Genomic DNA, 18,547 nt, shown 5'->3' on the forward strand with positions numbered 1-18,547 from the left:
ATTGTGTAAATACAGTAGAAGTGCAGATATGTTTAATGTACAGAAGCTCTGAAACACAAGGTGAAAAACAATCTCATGTGTTTCCAGTGGGGGAAAAACACATTTCAGAGAGGACGGATCCATTTAAAATAATTATAATAATGTCACCTTGCGGTTCAGGGCTTTTGTAGTAAAGATATTAACAGTGTTTGTGCTGTACTTGTATGATCAGTTTGCTGCAGTTCAGTTTTCTAGCAGAACTCGGACAGTGTTTGACTTCAATGACTTTCTGAACAACACAGCTGAAGAAAAACTTAATAAAGAGCATCAGATGTCGACTTTGTCACAGACATACTTTGGAATCAACTATGTTTTGTGAGTCAATCCATCTTTTTTTATTGTCCCACTACAAGAAGTTTCCATTTGTTAAAGGGACAGTTCACCCAAAAATGTAACTTCTCTCATCATTTACTCGCCCTCATGCATCCCAGATGTGGTTGACTTTCTTTCTTCTGCTGAACACTCATTAAGATTTTTAGAAGAATATTTCAGCTCTGTAGGTCCATACATAGGGTGACCAGATTCCTGCTTGTGGATATGCACCTTTAACAAGATGTTAATGTTGTGGGGAATACTTGATTTATGATCCAACATGAGTTCAGCTGTTTGTTTTTGTGTCAGTGTTGTTTTATTGGTTCCACAGAAGTAACCTCTTCAATAATCAATCATCTGGAGCAGATCTGAATGCTACAAAAGTTCTGCTGATTATCACAGATGGAGACCCTACTGACAGGGATACTAAGAGTGTCCTCAAAAGGTGTGATGAACAAAATATCCTCCGCTTTGTTATTGGGGTGAGTCCTTAAACATGAATTCTGCATCTATGCAAAGACTTATTAATAAGCATAATAACTCTCCATAAGGATGTCCCAAACCTGTATTCTGTTATTTACTCTGTTGAAGACGAGAAGAAACTCTTTCCATACAATGACAGTTCACAGTGACCATGTTTGTCAAGTCTCAAAAATGACAAAATAGCATAAAACTAGTCCGGAAGACATGTGTGCTATATTTCACGTCTTCTAAAGCCACTAAAGTCATTATTCACTGATAATCTCCCTCCAGCGAGATGTTAATTTGAGAACAAAATCTGTTTCTGAGGTTTTATTTAGGACTGTATTTGCAATGGTTCGAACTAGCTGTGCTCGCACTGGTGTGTCGGTCAGAACACAGGAGGCAGGAATCAGAAGTAACAGTTTTAATTCAGTCCAGCAGGAATATTCATCACAATGAACAGCACAGTCAGACCACAGGGCATTTAGAATTATTCTATTAGATATGGTATCTGAAGTAGTATGTTGTGTGGTCTGAAACAGTGAATAATAAACAATAATTAGATATCAAACATGCCCATCGTAATTAACAACAGCTGGCATTCATCCTAATAATGTTCTATTATAAACATAACATTATTTACTGTAATATCAAATCTTACCATTAGATGGCGCCTAGCGCTCATAAACGGAATTATCCGAAATGTCTTTGCTGAGTCATTTCACAATAAGCTTACAAATCTATATAATCACTGAACAGATCTATACATTATTTAAACATATATTTATACACAGTAAACAGTAATCAATGATCGTTATTATGCTGAACTCAAGTATATTTAGAATATATACAGGTTAATTGAACATCTTAGGCTAGAAGCTGAGATTGTCGTCACCTCAGACAAACGAACTCACGATGTTTGATTATTAACAACATGTGATATCTGATATAGACACTCATTAGATTACTTACATAGTCTCATTGACGCACAACTTAAACATATCCACTTTAACCATGAATGTTAGGTTCAACACACATGCGGTTCACATGCTGGAGGAACTCAAGCGATATCTCGCGTGGCGGGCTCGTCAGGAACAGAAAATGACTGACGCAATAGAGTAACAACTAATCTGATTGGTTGTTCCTTCCCAACATCGCCGCCCCCAAATATGTTGAACATATTTGCTACTTTATTGGTACAGTCACTTAGGGGGATTTGAGTCTTTATCATGTTCGTCATCTGTGAGGGCTGGAAGTGGAATTAGTTTTGCAACTGGCCGAGTGTATGTTTTATTTTTCACTTGGATTTCCACTGCTCTGATATGACCATCTGTTCCAGGAAAGGTCTTACTTACTCTGCCGACCAACCACATGGCACGTGGGAGTTGTGAATCTACAAGCATAGCAATAGTTCCCGGGGATATGTCACCCGTATCTTTACACCATTTGTGACGAGCTTGGAGTGTTGGTAAGTAGTGGCGAATAAAGCTTGACCAAAATTGATCGGTTAGCACCTGACTTTGCCTCCATCTCCGCCGCCCCATGAGCTCTGAAGCTGGATATATAACAGGTGGTAATGAACTGTCAGGCCGCCCCATGAGTAGGTAATTGGGCGTGACTGGGTCAAAGTCAGCTACATTGGAAGATGTGTACCCCAGAGGCTTACTGTTCAGAATCCCTTCCACTTCAATAAGCACTGTCAGGAGCACTTCCTCAGATACTGTCTGTGAGCCGATGGTGATCCGAAGAGCATTCTTTACAGAGCGGATCTCTCGTTCCCAGGTACCCCCAAAGTGTGGCGCACTTGGTGGGTTGAAATGGAAAGAAAGTTTCTGCTTGGCCAGATGCTGTTGTAGTTGAGGGCTGAGGGATGCAAAGGCCTCTCGAAGTTCTCTTTCTCCACCATGAAAGTTTGTGCCATGGTCTGAGAATAATTCACATGGTTTACCACGACGGGCTACAAACCTCCGCATGGCCATTAAGAAGGAATCAGTATCTATAGAGGAAAGCAAGTCAAGGTGAACACATCTTGTGGAGAGACACTTAAAGATTATCCCCCATCTCTTTTCACTGCGTCTGCCAATTTTGATTTGAAATGGTCCAAAACAATCCATGCCCGTACTATAGAAAGGTGGTTTCTGAATTCTCAGTCTGGCTGGTGGCAGATCTGCCATCTTTGGAATGATCGGTTTGCCTTTCCACTTGTGACATTCTTGGCATAGACGTTGCTGTCTACGGATGGCTTCACGCCCTCTCAGCACCCAAAAGTTTCGCCGTATCTCCGCAAATACTCTCTCTGGTCCGGGGTGGCAAAGCTTGTCATCATATTCTTTTATTAGTAGTTTGGTGACTGTGTGATAAGGATCTAGCACTATAGGGTGGATCACTGATGGCTCCATTCCTTCTGCATGAACGACCACCAACTTGAATTACTTGGCAAGACTCATCATATTCTGGGGCTAAGGTTAACAACCGACTGGTAGAGAGAATTGGTCTTTTCGCTTTGAGCAGGCTGTACTCTTCAGGGAAACTATCAATTTGTGATCTTTGAAAGAGGAACATTTCTGCAGCTTGGTAGTTAGCTGCCAATGGGGTTTCATTGAGTTTATGAATTTGAACTGTTGCTTCAACAAGGTCACTCCAGGAAGTATAGTTGGCAGGGTCAGGAATGTTAGGGGCAGTAGTTTCTGTCAGTAATCCATAGAAAATAACCTTTCGCTGTTCGTCTTTATCCATGGGATCTTGTATAGGAGGAGTAACTGGCCATTCTGGTTCGGGTCGGAGCAAGTATGATGGACCTTGGCTCCACCTGTTGGGTATTGATAACTCTGTAAGCATTTTACCTCGAGTAAGGTCATCAGCTGGGTTACTGCACGAGTCTACGTACCTCCAGGTACATCCAGTAGTCAGTTCCTGGATCTCTGCAATCCTCGTACCAACGAATACTTTGAATCTGCAGGATTCAGACGTTATCCATGTAAGGACAGTTGTGGAGTCTGTCCACATGATCACTTTACTGATTTCTAAAGTGAGTTCAGCTTCAAGGAGTTTGGCCAGTTGAGCACCATTTAATGCACCACATAATTCCAGTCGGGGAATGGTTTGTTGTCGCTTAGGAGCAACTTTAGATTTTGCCATAATGAAGGCTAGCTGAACTTGGCCTTGTGGGTCTTCTGTCCGTAGATAGGCGACAGACCCATATGCCTTCTCCGAGGCATCACAGAATATGTGAATCTGTCTGGTAACCATAGACTGATCTGTATTTGATGTCACAAGACAACGAGGCAGTGTAATGGTGGCCAGGTCAGGGAGTTCTTTTTCCCAGTTATTCCAGGATTCCAGGAGGTCCTCAGGCAGATTAGGGTCATCCCATTCCCTCTGCTTATCCCAAAGTCTCTGGACCAGCAATTTAGCATGTGTGGTGAATGGGAGGATAAAGCCAAGGGGGTCATACTGCGTTGCTAATACTCTATAAATGTGACGCAGAGTACATTTTCCTGGCTTTACATGGCGGGTTTTGTAACCGAATGTGTCAGATTGACAGTGCCATTTCAATCCTAAAGTGGATTCCTGGGTGTAATTTCGGTCTTGGGACAACCACAGCTCTTTGCTGTCAGATCGTGCTTCAGTTGGCAAATGCTCAATTACGCTAGGAACATTACTTGCCCACTGACGGAGTTGGAAACCTCCAGTAGCAAGAAGTTCACACAGTCTATCTACTAGGTGTTTGGCCTCTTGAGGGGATGGAACACTTCGCAGACAATTATCTACATAGAAGTTCCTCACGACTGTGAATCTGACCTCATCACCTGGTTCACTGTGGTCATTAACATGCCGCTGCAAAGCATATATGGCACAACACGGGCTGCGAGTTGTACCAAAGGGTAGTACTTGCCACTCAAAAATATCCGGAGGCCTGTTTCTGTCCAGGTCACGCCACACAAAGCGAAGGAGATGTTTATCTTCAGGTAGAAGGCGGACCTGGTGAAACATTCCCTTGATATCACCACTCACAGCCACAGTATACTCACGGAAGCGTAAAAGGACGCCTAACAATGATGGGCCTAGAGCAGGACCAGGTAGCAGGTAGTCATTTAAAACTTGGCCTTGATACTGAAAGGAGCAGTTAAAAACTACACGGTTCTTGCCATTATGCTGAACTAGATGGTGAGGTAGGAACCATGACTCACCCTCTTTGCTGGTTTCATGGGGGGAAAGTTTTACGGCATAACCAGCTACTTCCAGCTTCTTTATTTCTTCCTTATATGCAGCTGCTTTGACTGGATCTCTCTCAAGGCACCTTTCAGTGTTTCTTAAATTAGGCAGCACTGCTTCCATTGAGGCCTGAAGGAGTGGCATGCCCTTCTTGCGCAGTAAGGGTGTGGCATATCGATACACTTCATCAACTGATACTCTTGTGGTCTGAGTTTGTAGAAGGTGTATAGCTTCTCGGTCTTGCTTTGATCGTGTGACTGACCTCTCTGATTTGATAGGAATGACATCAGCCTGCCAAAGCCTTTCCACATTTTGGAGCAACTCTGCCTGTGAAGGGCTAAAAGTGGCATGTAAACACTGCTGAGTGTTAAGAGTTACCTCCAGTACACGAGCCGGACCTTGCAAAGCCCATCCCAGTCGTGTCTTAACGGCTGCTGGGCCACCTGGTGGACCGAGTCGAACTGGCTCTATTGTGGTAATGAGATGAGGATGATCAGCTCCGATCAACAACAATGGACGAGCCTTATGAATGGGCTGAAGTGGGAGGCCTTTCAGATGGCTGTATTTCTGCTGTAAGGTTGCCACAGGATACGAGTACTCTGCCAGGCTCAAGGGTTCAGCTGTGAAGGCATTCTGGATTTTATAGCTCTTGTGTGGTTGAGTGGGTGTTGAAATTCTGAAAGACACTGCTGAACCTTTTAGAGTAGTAAGATCTTGCCTAATGGTTCTTAAAGTTAAGTCCTCAGACTTTCCTTTGAGTCCTAGCGTTTTGGCTGCTGATGACAGGAGGATGGTGCGCTCAGATCCATCATCTAGTACGGCATGGGTGTCCAAACTCTGCCCATTATGCTCCAGGACAACTCTGACCACCTTCAAAAGGACTCGTTTAGAACTTGGAGGTCTGTCCAAGTACAGTGGTTTTGTGGTAGAGCTCACCAGACAAGTACCCTCATTTGCTGTCTTAACGTTAACGTCGTGTAAGATTTGTAAGTGTTTGCCATTACACCTGTGGCAGGGCTTCTTTAGCGTGCATTGCGCAGATCGATGTGAGCGTGCACACTTCCAGCATCTGCTGTTCCTCTTTATCCAGTCTGTGATTTGTTCTTTAGTGAGTGCTTGGAATATGGTGCACTGGCTCAGATAATGGTCTCTGTTATCACAGTATGGACAGAATGCATTGCTCTTCTCAAATTTATTTGATGGTTGCCGTACTATTTCAGATGAAGTTGTCTGATCTGCACCATGGAGGATTGTGGCTGATCTGGACTTGAATCTGGGTTCTCTGCTTAAGTCCACCTTATTTCTGACTCTGTCTCTCTGGGTTTTGTTTCCCGCAAAGCTATCATGGTCCTGACACCATGACTCAAATTTCAGCCACTTTGCCAGATCATAGAGGGTGTACACAATACCAGGTTCATTGCTGATGCTTCTTCTAAAGGCTGCACGTAACTCTGTAGGTAATTTAGTGAGAAGTCGCGACACATGAGAACCACAGCGTAGTTCAACCTCTCCCTCTGACCCCAATGTCCTGAGGAGGCCTACAAGCGCTTGGACTTGGAGAGCAAAGCGTTCAAAGCTAACCGTGTCACCAGGTTGGATATCTGCAGAATCCATAACAGCTGCTATCTTATTTAGAGCCAGTTGATGAGGACGGCCATATCTCTCAGTCAACGCCTCCATGGTGTCTGTATATGGGGTAAGTGAGTTCAAGAAAGAGTCCGCTATCAGACGTGCCTCCATTAGTTTCAAATGGTCAATGAGTACCTGATATTTGAACAGTTCAGTTGCATCCTCTGGTAACAAGTTACCCAAAGCTAACTTTAGCCTGGTAAATTCGCCTGGGTCTCGATGGATGAAGTCAGGTATGGTTGGCTGTGGACCCCTATAAGTTGTCTCTTGTCTAGTTGAACTGGAATGCCACGCCACGGGGTTTACTGGTGGTCTATAAGGTTGAGAATAAGAAGGAACAGATGGCATTAGAGGAGTAGAAGATGCCAGTTTTGTTTCCACCTGCCGTAAGTCTCTTTGGTTTCTACAGGGATTAAGCATGTTTAATGGAACATGAGTCAATCCATCACTAGTAAAGGGGGATGTAACTATGTGAGCCTCAATATCTGTAGCATCAAGATGCTCTTTTCTATGTGGGGTCAGAAGTCTGCGGGGGGCTGGTATCGGCTGAACTCGAGAGGCTGGTCTAGGAACAGGTTGCTCAATAGATCTGTAGACAGTTCTAGGTGAAGGTAGTGGAGGTGTTGGGGCTAAAGGCTGTGGTTTAGGAAGTGAAGAAGTTAAACTTGTTTGGTTTCTCATTAGCATTTCTTGCATACCTTTCTGAATCTCCAACAGTTGTCCAATTTCCTCTTTCATTGTTTGCTGTGCTTGACGCAGCTGTCTGTTCTCTCTTTCAAGATCATACAATCTTTCTCTGGATTCCCTAGGTATTGAATAACTCTCCATCTGTGGTGAATAATCATCTAGCTCCCTCCACTGATCTCTGAGATACAAGGGCTTTCTACCTAGATCTCCTGCATCTAACGAATCAGGTGTTCTGATCCCAGGTTCCTTGTCTGTACTTTGATGACTGATATTGTGCCCATGTGCTATCATTGTAGCATTGTGCTGATAATCTTCTAGCCCATGTGACTGCTGTGCCGTCATAGAAACTCTAGTTTGATTTGGATACTGAACTTCAAATTCTTCCAAATAGGCTGGATGGCGGACTGAACGTCTAGGACGTGCACCTTGAGTCTGATATTCATCCATTCTGGTCCAGTGTAAGCACAAAGATCCGGCTCGAAGGACCAAATGTTTCTGAGGTTTTATTTAGGACTGTATTTGCAATGGTTCGAACTAGCTGTGCTCGCACTGGTGTGTCGGTCAGAACACAGGAGGCAGGAATCAGAAGTAACAGTTTTAATTCAGTCCAGCAGGAATATTCATCACAATGAACAGCACAGTCAGACCACAGGGCATTTAGAATTATTCTATTAGATATGGTATCTGAAGTAGTATGTTGTGTGGTCTGAAACAGTGAATAATAAACAATAATTAGATATCAAACATGCCCATCGTAATTAACAACAGCTGGCATTCATCCTAATAATGTTCTATTATAAACATAACATTATTTACTGTAATATCAAATCTTACCATTAGATGGCGCCTAAGCTCATAAACGGAATTATCCGAAATGTCTTTGCTGAGTCATTTCACAATAAGCTTACAAATCTATATAATCACTGAACAGATCTATACATTATTTAAACATATATTTATACACAGTAAACAGTAATCAATGATCGTTATTATGCTGAACTCAAGTATATTTAGAATATATACAGGTTAATTGAACATCTTAGGCTAGAAGCTGAGATTGTCGTCACCTCAGACAAACGAACTCACGATGTTTGATTATTAACAACATGTGTATAAATAATAGTTTAAAAAGAAACTTAAATAAAAGACAAAAACACACACATGACGGACATGTCCATAAACTATCACTATCTCCTGCACAATCCTCCGCAGTCGGCCTTTATCCCTCTCGGAGGCTTGATTAGCCTGATAAGGGACCGGGTGTGTATAATCACGACCCAGCCCCGCCCTCCGCCCTGCCACATTCCTCCCTCGTTCTCTCAGGCTGGGGAGTCCCCGGCATGACGTACAACCCCCCCCCCCCCACTCTTTCCCTGGGGAGGGGCGCGCCTTTCGAGAGGGAAAAGGCCAACGTTTTTAAACGAGAGGGAAAAGGCCAACGCGGAGCGGCAGTGAGAGAGAGAGAAAGAAAAACACTTACTTGCCAGTTCTCCGATATGCCATAGCTTGTTCCTCGGCCACGCCTCCACCCTCTAACGGATCGGAGACAGTCCTCCAGCCCCTGGCGGACGGAACGCCCCACTGCGTTCTAAAAAAATGTTAACGTTGAGAATATTCCATTATTCTCATCATAACACAATTAAATCTTCTGTTTGTCAGGTTGGAACTATTGATCTGAAGAAACTCACTAGTCTGGCTTCAGTACCAAAACAAAACAACACATTCTACATTCAAGATTACGCTGGACTCAAAGGAATTATTGACGACCTGAAAAACAAGATCGACAGCGTTGAAGGTGCAATCTAAATTAAGAATTGAAGGACAAGTACAATCACTGTAAGTTTTACCTGTTGAAGGATCTGCTTTGGTTTCAGGGTCACTGAGCGCTCTCACCTCAGACAGACAGAATGAGATATCTTCGAGAGGATTCAGTGTGGTCTCCAACAAGGTACGAGATTATTATTATTTCTGTTATTCCAGTATTTCATATTGAGTTGCAAATATGAAAAATGACTGAACCTGCTCGAATGACCACACAGTAACTCATACACACCTGGGCTGAAAGATCTGGCAACCCATCAACTTTATGTTTATATTTGCTTGAATATGTGGCCCCCACAACAAGGCTCCCCTCAATAGGGCCCTGTGTCTATGAGGGCCCCCAGCCAGCTTATAGGACCCTTTTGCCTTCCTGTTTCTAATAAAACTCTTTAAAGATGTGAGTTTACTGACTATTATTTCATATAGCCTTTATAGGGTTAAGCTTTGTGCGTTGTATGAAAAGTGCTGTCGAAGGAATATATTTATTATACTGTTCTCTGCTATAACTGCATTTCTCCCCAACAAAAAAATAACAGGTGGTTATTTTGGTGGTGGTATTATTATGAGGTGGTTTGGGCATCTGGTAAGGATGCCCCCTGGCCGCCTCCCTAGGGAGGTGTTTCAGGCACGTCCAGCTGGGAGGAGGCCTCGGGTAAGACCCAGGATTAGGTGGAGAGATTACATCTCCACACTGGCCTGGGAACGCCTCGGGGTCCCCCAGTCAGAGCTGGTTAATGTGGCTCGAGGCACAGATCTGGGGAAGGCTACAGAAATATTTCTGCAGCATTGAAGGTCTCAATGAGCATAGTGGCCTCCATCATCCATAAATGGAAGAAGTTTGGAACCACCAGGACTCTTCCTAAAGCTGGCCGCCCGGCCAAACTGAGCGATCGGGGGAGAAGGGCCTTAGTCAGGGAGGTGACCAAGAACCTGATGGTCACTCTGACAGAGCTCCAGCATTTCTCTGTGGAGAGAGGAGAACCTTCCAGAAGAATAACCATCTCTGCAGCACTCCACCAATCAGGCCTGTATGGTAGAGTGGTCAGACGGAAGCCACTCCTCAGTAAAAGGCACATGACAGCCTGCCTGGAGTTTGCCAAAAGGCACCTGAAGGACTCTCAGACCATGAGGAATAAAAGATTGAACTCTTTGACCTGAATGGCAAGCGTCATGTCTGATGGTAACCAGGCACCGCTCATCACCTGAGCAATACCATCCCTACAGTGAAGCATGGTGGTGGCAGCATCATGCTGTGGGGATGTTTTTCAGTGACAGGAACTGGGAGACTAGTCAGGATCGAGGGAAAGATGAATGCAGCAATGTACAGAGACATCCTTGATGAAAACCTGCTCCAGAGCGCTCTGGACCTCAGACTGGGGCGAAGGTTCATCTTCCAACAGGACAACGACACAAAGCACACATCCAAGATAACAAAGGAGTGGCTACGGGACAACTCTGTGAATGTCCTTGAGTGGCCCAGCCAGAGCCCAGACTTGAACCCGATTGAACATCTCTGGAGAGATCTGAAAATGTCTGTGCACCGACTCTCCCCGTCCAACCTGATGGAGCTTGAGAGGTCCTGCAAAGAAGAATGGGAGAAACTGCCCAAAAAGGTTGCTTCAACAAAGTATTGAGTAAAGGCTGTGAATACTGTACATGTGATTTTTTATTTTTAATACAAAGATTTCAAATAAACTTCTATCACATTGTCATTATGGGGTATTCACCTGGGCTGAAAGATCTGGCAACCCATCAACTTTAAGTTTATATTTGCTTGAATATGTGGCCCCCACAGCAAGGCCCCCTCAATAGGGCCCTGTGTCTATGAGGGCCCCCAGCCAGCTTATAGGACCATTTGCCTTCCTGTTTCTAATAAAAACTCTTACATTTATTATACTGTTCTCTGCTATAAATGCATTTCTTCCCAACATTACAAAAAATAACTGGGAAAAGAAGATATTGATATTTTATTTTGTGTGGTACAAAAGTACTGATCTAGAAAAGGTGTGCAGTTATACAGAAATCTTACTGTCCCCCGAGAAATATTCACTGGAGTAAAAAGTGTGACAACTAGCCCCGGTAAATATATATATATACACCGTATATATATACACATACAAACTGTGTATGTGTGGTACCATTAACCAGTCACAGCGAAGAGTAAAAGGTGATTTTGATGGTTTTTTCTCAGGACTCTGTGATTGTGGGTTCGGTTGGATCTAATGAGCAGTGTGGAGTTCTGTATGAAGTGACTGATTCGGGATCTGGATTCAGAAAGACAGAGATTAAAGATGCAGCTCTCAGTAAAGACTCTTACATGGGTGTGTTCATGTTTCATTGTGTCTTTTGTTTAAGTTTTATTTAATTTAATTTTAATGTTAGGGTTAGTAACGTAACCCTAGTGCTTTTTGACCAGTGCTGATGTTGTTCAGGTTACTCTACTGTGGTGGGACACAGAGGTGACGTGTCTCTTCTGTTCTCTGGGGGTCCGTCCTTTGAACACAGGGGTCTGGTGACCCTCTTCACTAACACTGAAAATACATGGCGAGTGACGGGGAGAATCACAGGAGAACAGGTCAGTGATAGTACAGTTTACAGTCTGCACTGACACACGGTTATTGTTTTAGACCCTGTTAACCACATTACCAATAACATTAACATGACATTAGATACATATTGTGCTCATTTTGTGATTTTTAGATTAGATCATATTTTGGAGCATCTTTAAGTTTGTTAGATGTCGACTTGGATGGAAACACAGATTTTCTCCTTGTCGGAGCACCATTATTTTACCAGCCCCATCCGAGGAGAGAAGGACGTATGTACGTTTATGCTTTAACGGAGCAGGTACTTACAGTTTCACCTCTCTCAGCAGCTGCTCATGTTGGTTTATGTCATCATTCATCATTCTTGTTCTGTCTGTAGTTCATTCTGCAGCAGATTCTCACTGTGAGCGAGTCACCAACTGGCAGGTTTGCTGCATCGTTGGCGTCACTAAAGGACTTGAATGGAGACAATGTGCCGGATGTAGCTGTTGGGGCGCCGCTGGAGGATGAATGGGGAGTTGTTTACATTTACCTCGGCGAGAGGAAACACGGCATCCGCCCGACACGTACTCCTCAGGTCAGAGGAACACGAGCTTTAATGCACAGCTGAACAAAACTAACCAGCAGAACAAACTTGTGTGTATAAAATGCCGAAAATATCATCAGCTCAGTAGAAAGTCAATGGAAAGTCTCCACTGTGACAGAAAAACGTGTGTCTGTGTGTTTAGCGGATTGCAGCACGGTCAGTTCTTCCTGGGATACATCAGTTTGGAGTGTCTCTATCAGGTCAGATGGACATGAGCGATGATAATCTGCCTGATATTGTAGTCGGAGCTCAAGGAGCGATCGTACTGCTGAAGTAGGACTATTCACAACACTATTATAAATGAAATATTCACTTTCAACATCAGTTTAAATAACAAAATCAATCCGTGTGTCTACTTGAGACTGTTAGTTATTCACTAATTTATCTTCATCTTTATCTCAGAGCTCGGCCGGTGATATCTGTATCTTCACAACTGAGTTTCAACCCCCATGAAATCAGTCTAAAGGACTTTGAATGTCCGAGTGCTGATGTGTTTCTCGCATTTAACCTCACTTCTTGTTTCAATGTGACGGAGAGGACCATTAGCACAGGTAATGTTACGCTATTATAGTTCATACATTTGACTTCTATATCATTTTCAATTGTTCCATTAAGTTGAAGCCAACATATTGATAAAACATTGTTTTTTGAGAAACCCTAATCCGAAACCGAAATTTCTAAAACGGACTCCTTCTAGAGCTTTAAAGCTACATTCACCAAACTTGGTGCAGACCTGCAGATTGTTCTGGAATAGTGTGCTTTGACTTTTTTAACTGATCAAACTTACAGTTTTCGCACAGCAGATGATCAAAACAATGGAAAACTCACTGTAATGATGTCTTACCTCTTTTATCTCTCTCAGGATCAGTAATACGGAGTCTGAATGTAACGATCAACCTATACTTGGATGATTTAACAAAAACAAGTCGAGCATTCTTTGATCCAAATCATTCATCATCTAGAACTCTGCAGAGGTTCATTCTGCTGGATGATGATTTTTCCTGTTTCACCTTCCCAATCTTCATGGCAGTATGTGTTGTCTATCACAGCTTGAGCTTTTAAAACTCTACACGATCACATCAGCTTAAATTTGAGATATATTCCGTTTGTTTTAGCGATGTGTTGCAGACACACTGTCTCCTCTGAAGATACGGATGAATTTCTGGCAAACTCGGATGATGGTGGGACACTCAATGGTTGTTCTTGATATCGACAGCAGGACAGAAGAGAATGCTGAGGTGAACTGCGATTCATATAAATTTGACACAAACAACAAGAATTTATCAACTTTACTTTATAAAGTTTTTGTTGTTATAAACTGTCAGGGCTGTCAATAGATATAGTATAATTATATATTAATTAATAAATATTATTAATGTTTTTATGACCCAGCAGCCCCCTCTAGGGGCGCACATGAGCCTTGTTGCTGTGACCGATTTAAATGCTGTGCTTCTGCTAGTTGTGGCCGCTGATTAAACCATCTGCCAACCTCTCACATGAGGTTCCCTACTTTCATTGGATAGTTTAGAAACGCCCATCCCAGTTTTAAAATGCCCACAGTTATGAAAACACCCATTACTTTTCTGCAGAGACTTATACTTTGAGAAACCTCAAATCATAAGATTCATCCACCAGAAGAGCAGTGTTGAAACACGACGGACATAAATACTTTTTCTGATAACCAATATTTTAAATGTCAAATTAGCTAAATGTGTTAACTATGGTAAATAAATTAAACTGTGTTAACTTTCTGAATTAACTCTGACAGCCCTCAAACTTTTATAAATGTGTACATGTATGTCACTTTAATTAGGGCCCAAGCCTTGAAAAGGCAAGGCCCTATTGTTTTCGTTAGAATATTATTTTTCTTACGACTATTCGGGCACTTTTGGGGCTCTTAACGTGCTCTAAAACTCTTGAAACTTTGCACAAGGGTCAGAACCCGTGGCCATTAGGGCCGGGCTGAAGCTGGTACCTGGGCGTGGCAGGGGGGCTCGACGGCGCCCCCTGGAACGGGGTCCGAAAACTTGGTCCATAAATCAAACACGCTTGCATGTAATAATATGAAACTTGGTACACATATAGATCTCATCGTTTCATATATCCTTCATACTTTTACTTTACCCCAGCCCAACAGGAAATCGTCTATTTAGGGTTCTTTGGAAAACACATGCAATGGAATTTGAAATACTCCTCCTAGAAAATTCCACAAATCGCCACGAAACTCGGTCAGCATGAAGTCAAGACATTGAGGATGAAAAATTGCCGGCGGATTTTTGATATCTCGAACGGTTTGGCCGTGGCGAGGAAACGAAATGATGGCGCGAAAAGAGAAACAGGAAGTGTGTTATAACTTCTGCATACATTAATTGATCTCGATGAAACTTCAGCAGTGTGTTCGCTGTAACAGGCCGATCGCATGGATGTGACTATTGTGAGTCAAAGTTATAGCGCCACCAACTGGCAGAAGGAAGTGTGTCACTTTCAAAATGCTTTGAAATCACCCTCTTATTTTTACCCGATTTACTTAAAACTTTTGGTGTGTAATGTAAACACACGGCAGATGTAGACATGTGAAAGGATTATTGATATCTTGGATACTGTTGCCGCGGCAATGCTTCAAACTCGAATATTCTTTTTGATGCTTTTGAGACTCTTAGCATTCTTGAAATTGCATGAAACTCGACAGACACATCACATTTATTAGCCAGTAGACATGTGCAAAGTTTCAGAAACGGGCGTGGTGCAGGGGCTCAGTAGCGCCACCTTTTGACAAAAGTGAGGGGGTTGGTTTTACACTTTGACCCACAGTCACAAAACTCAGTAATTATATTGTTCTCATCGAGCCGGACAACTTTCTAATTTACAGTCATTAGCTCAGACCAACAGAAAGTCAGATATTTTGGTTTGAATGTGGATGTTTTGGAGAATTTATTCTGCCTCTCCCACTGACCCTACGTCTCTCTGTGTCTGGGGGGAGGGGGATGATTTGGCTGTTGAGTGAGAATGCTTTTATTTTTGTTTTTCAAGGTTTTGGGGCCTTTAACGTGCTCGAAAACTCTTGAAACTTTGCACACGGGTCAGAACCCGCTGCCATCAGGGCCGGGCCGAAGATGGTACACGGGCGTGGCAGGGGGGCTCGACAGCGCCCCCTGGAATGGGATTCGAACACTTGTCCATATATCAAACATGCTTGCATGTAATAATATGAAACTCGGTACACTTGTAGATCTCATCGGGCCGAACAACTTTCGTGCTCTAAGTTTTACGCCAGCCCAACAGAAAGTCGGCTATTATGGGTGGTTTGGAAACACATGCTCTGGAATTATATATATTCCTCCTAGAGAATGAATCCAATCGCCACCAAACTCGGTTGGCATGAAGTCAAGACATTGAGGATGCTACATTCCGGACGGATTATTGATATCTCGAACGGTTTGGCCGTGGCGAGGAAATTGATTTAGGACTAAAAAAGGACACATGAAGTGTGTTATAACTTAGTTAGTTCTATCTACAGTTACAAAACTCGGCGTGTATATTATTCTCGTCAAGCCGAACAACTTTCTAATTTACAGTCATTAGCTCCGACCAACAGAAAGTCAGATATTGTGGTTTGAATGTGGATTTCTTGGAATTTTTCTCTCTCTGACAGACAGAGTGCCCCCTCCCGTTCTGTGTTTTTTCTCTCTGTCTCTCTCTGACAGACATAGTGGCCCTGCCATTCTGTCTGTGTGTGTGGGGAAGGAAGTGGGAGGGAATTTCTCTGTTGGAACTTTGAAGCTCCAAATCGCCCTGAACATAGACATCCCAAGTCATTGAAAAGTACAAATGGTATTATTTTAAGTTTTTTTTATTTCTCTCTTACGTTGTAAAATGCCACGTTTTTGAATGGCATGTAAAATGTAAAAATAATCACTCAATCTCCATTTTTTTCTCTGATCTGTTGCTATTTTAATGATTTAAAAATCAAAGCACTGACCATTTAAAGTGTGAGCTTGTACATTTTGAAATAGTTATAAACAGTCACAGCAATGCAGTGTTATTATGTACCTAGATAGTCTTTCAAATAAAATGAGTTTACCCCAAAAAGATATTTCTCTCATCATTTACTCACCCTCAGGCACGTGCACACATAGACATCAAAGGGGCTTGAGCACCTGCCCTTTTTCTTCCTCGAGAGAAAGTGCCCTTTTTTCTGGGGTGTTTTTTATTTATTTTTATAAATAAATTAATATATATATTCCTGTTTACGCACAGCTTCCCTGTCAAACAAATATATTTATTAAATAAAAAATCAAAACATCAGGTCGGTAGATGAGATTTTGTCGATGCCCACCCTCCCTCCCTCCCTCCGCGTCGTGTACAGTGCCTCGACTATACAGCTAATTAGCCAAAAGCAAATATAGTTATTATATATTATATATATAGTTGTGTCTTGCTAACATTCATGACTCATGAGCTACTAGCTAATGTAATAGGTTAGCTAAAGTCTAGCTAAGGCAATATATCATGGCCATACAGGCCAATATACTGTACTTATTGGAGACATTACAGGTGAATACAGTCAAATTTGTGTGATGTACTTAACATAATGATAAATAATCTTAAGATATTATATTGTATTCTATGTATTGTGAATACACCCATGTTAAACATAAAAATGTACTTCCATTGCATATCATAGGAACACATAAGAGTACATTATAATTACATTAATAAACCTGTACAAAGACCTCCAGATAAATACTGGCCTTCTGGATTAACACGTTTAAGTGCTGCAAAAGATATTGACCTATGACATCCTATGACATCAAAAATTATTCTACATTTGAATTACCTCATAGATGTGACTATTGTGGTTCACGGTCATAGGCCCTGTCTCAAATGGCACACTTCATATGAATTTTCAGTCTTGTGTACTTATTTCGTGTGTACATTAGCTCCATGAGACCGTAGGGTGTCTCATTTTTCATTTTAGGTATCGGAAGGGTGCTCACGTATACTTTGTGGTCGATATGTGCCCTCCATGCGCACTTTTGCAGAGCCCGCGCTGATGCGAGCTCTACAGCACACGTCTTCTCGACGGTCAAAGCGAGCTTACGTTATTGCCCATCGTGCACAGCGACCCTAAAGGCACGGGGGTGGCGGTGCCACCGGCTTGGGCCCGCCATCGCTGCTTGCAGCTATATTTACCATTGTGTCTTTTCATCTCCATGTATAGATGCTGTTTCAAAGGAGCTGTAAATCAATGAACATCAGTGTGGCCAACCAGACACTGAACTTCAGTTTAATGTAAGTAATATCCACTGATACTGACACCACATCATTTATTCGTTTAGCAGACGCTTTTATTCAAATTGTATCAATGCTCGAAATGATTAAGTCCTGAGTTTGAATACAGGGCGTGCTGAGTGACTCCAGCCAGGTCTCTGAAGCAACCAAATTGGCCCGGTTGCTTGGGTGGGTAGAGTCACATGGGGTAACCTCCTTGTGATCTCTATAATGTGGTTCACTCTCGGTGGGGCGCGTGGTGAGTGGATGCCATGGATTGATGGTCTCAGACATGGAGGTATCTGAGATTCGTCACTACGCCACCGCGAGGACTTACGTAGAGCACATTGGGAATTCCAAATTGGGGAGGAAAGAGGAGAGAATAAAAAAATAGTAAAAACATAAGATTAAGTTGAGTAAAATATGTTTTTATAATTTGAGAGTATTATTAGTATTTACATTGCAAGAAGCAAACACCCCAGAATCTTGCACAAAATGTCCGATTTTAAATTTTTCATTATATGTTGTATTACAAACATTTAAAAAACCTTAAAACACTAAACTCTTGATTTTACTATCAGTTCAGTCAAAGAATAAACCAATGTGTAGTATATGAGAAAAAAAGAAAGAAAAAAAACATATTTATACGACTATAGTAAGACAGAAATACTCTTAACATCTACAACAAAGTTAGAGCTGGGCAATATACCAGTATTCACAATATAATCACAATGATTTTGCTTGCCAAAAGAAACATTGTGAAAATATCAATGATAAAATCTATGACAAAAAATATGACAAAATAAAAGCTCGAGGTGATGTTGAAGTAAATTTGACCGTGCCACCAAATGGATATGCAAAAATAAACCTTTTCAAAACAGCTTTCTGAATACTGCCGTTGGTCAAACAAAGAGTTAGCCCCGCCCCCAACCCAAGCCATTGGTTGTGGAACGTGGGTCGTGCTAAACCAGACCAGGTA

The 18,547-nt window shown here is 42.3% G+C and overlaps 1 protein-coding gene across 1 annotated transcript in view; it reads left to right on the top strand.

Moving 5' to 3' along the window:
* Positions 1-18,547, top strand: part of LOC127651086 (integrin alpha-M-like) — a 53,163-nt gene that overhangs the window by 10,920 nt on the left and 23,696 nt on the right. Inside the window, exons 7-19 of the mRNA XM_052136810.1 lie at positions 212-354; positions 683-833; positions 9,004-9,139; positions 9,219-9,292; positions 11,357-11,486; positions 11,598-11,740; positions 11,866-12,012; positions 12,091-12,288; positions 12,440-12,570; positions 12,700-12,848; positions 13,160-13,326; positions 13,413-13,535; positions 17,519-17,589. Of these exons, the coding sequence (XP_051992770.1) occupies positions 212-354; positions 683-833; positions 9,004-9,139; positions 9,219-9,292; positions 11,357-11,486; positions 11,598-11,740; positions 11,866-12,012; positions 12,091-12,288; positions 12,440-12,570; positions 12,700-12,848; positions 13,160-13,326; positions 13,413-13,535; positions 17,519-17,589 (1,763 nt within the window). The remainder of the gene's footprint in view (positions 1-211; positions 355-682; positions 834-9,003; positions 9,140-9,218; positions 9,293-11,356; positions 11,487-11,597; positions 11,741-11,865; positions 12,013-12,090; positions 12,289-12,439; positions 12,571-12,699; positions 12,849-13,159; positions 13,327-13,412; positions 13,536-17,518; positions 17,590-18,547) is intronic.

The sequence above is a fragment of the Xyrauchen texanus genome, chromosome 10 (genome assembly GCF_025860055.1).
Source record: "Xyrauchen texanus isolate HMW12.3.18 chromosome 10, RBS_HiC_50CHRs, whole genome shotgun sequence".
NCBI lineage: Eukaryota > Metazoa > Chordata > Actinopteri > Cypriniformes > Catostomidae > Xyrauchen > Xyrauchen texanus.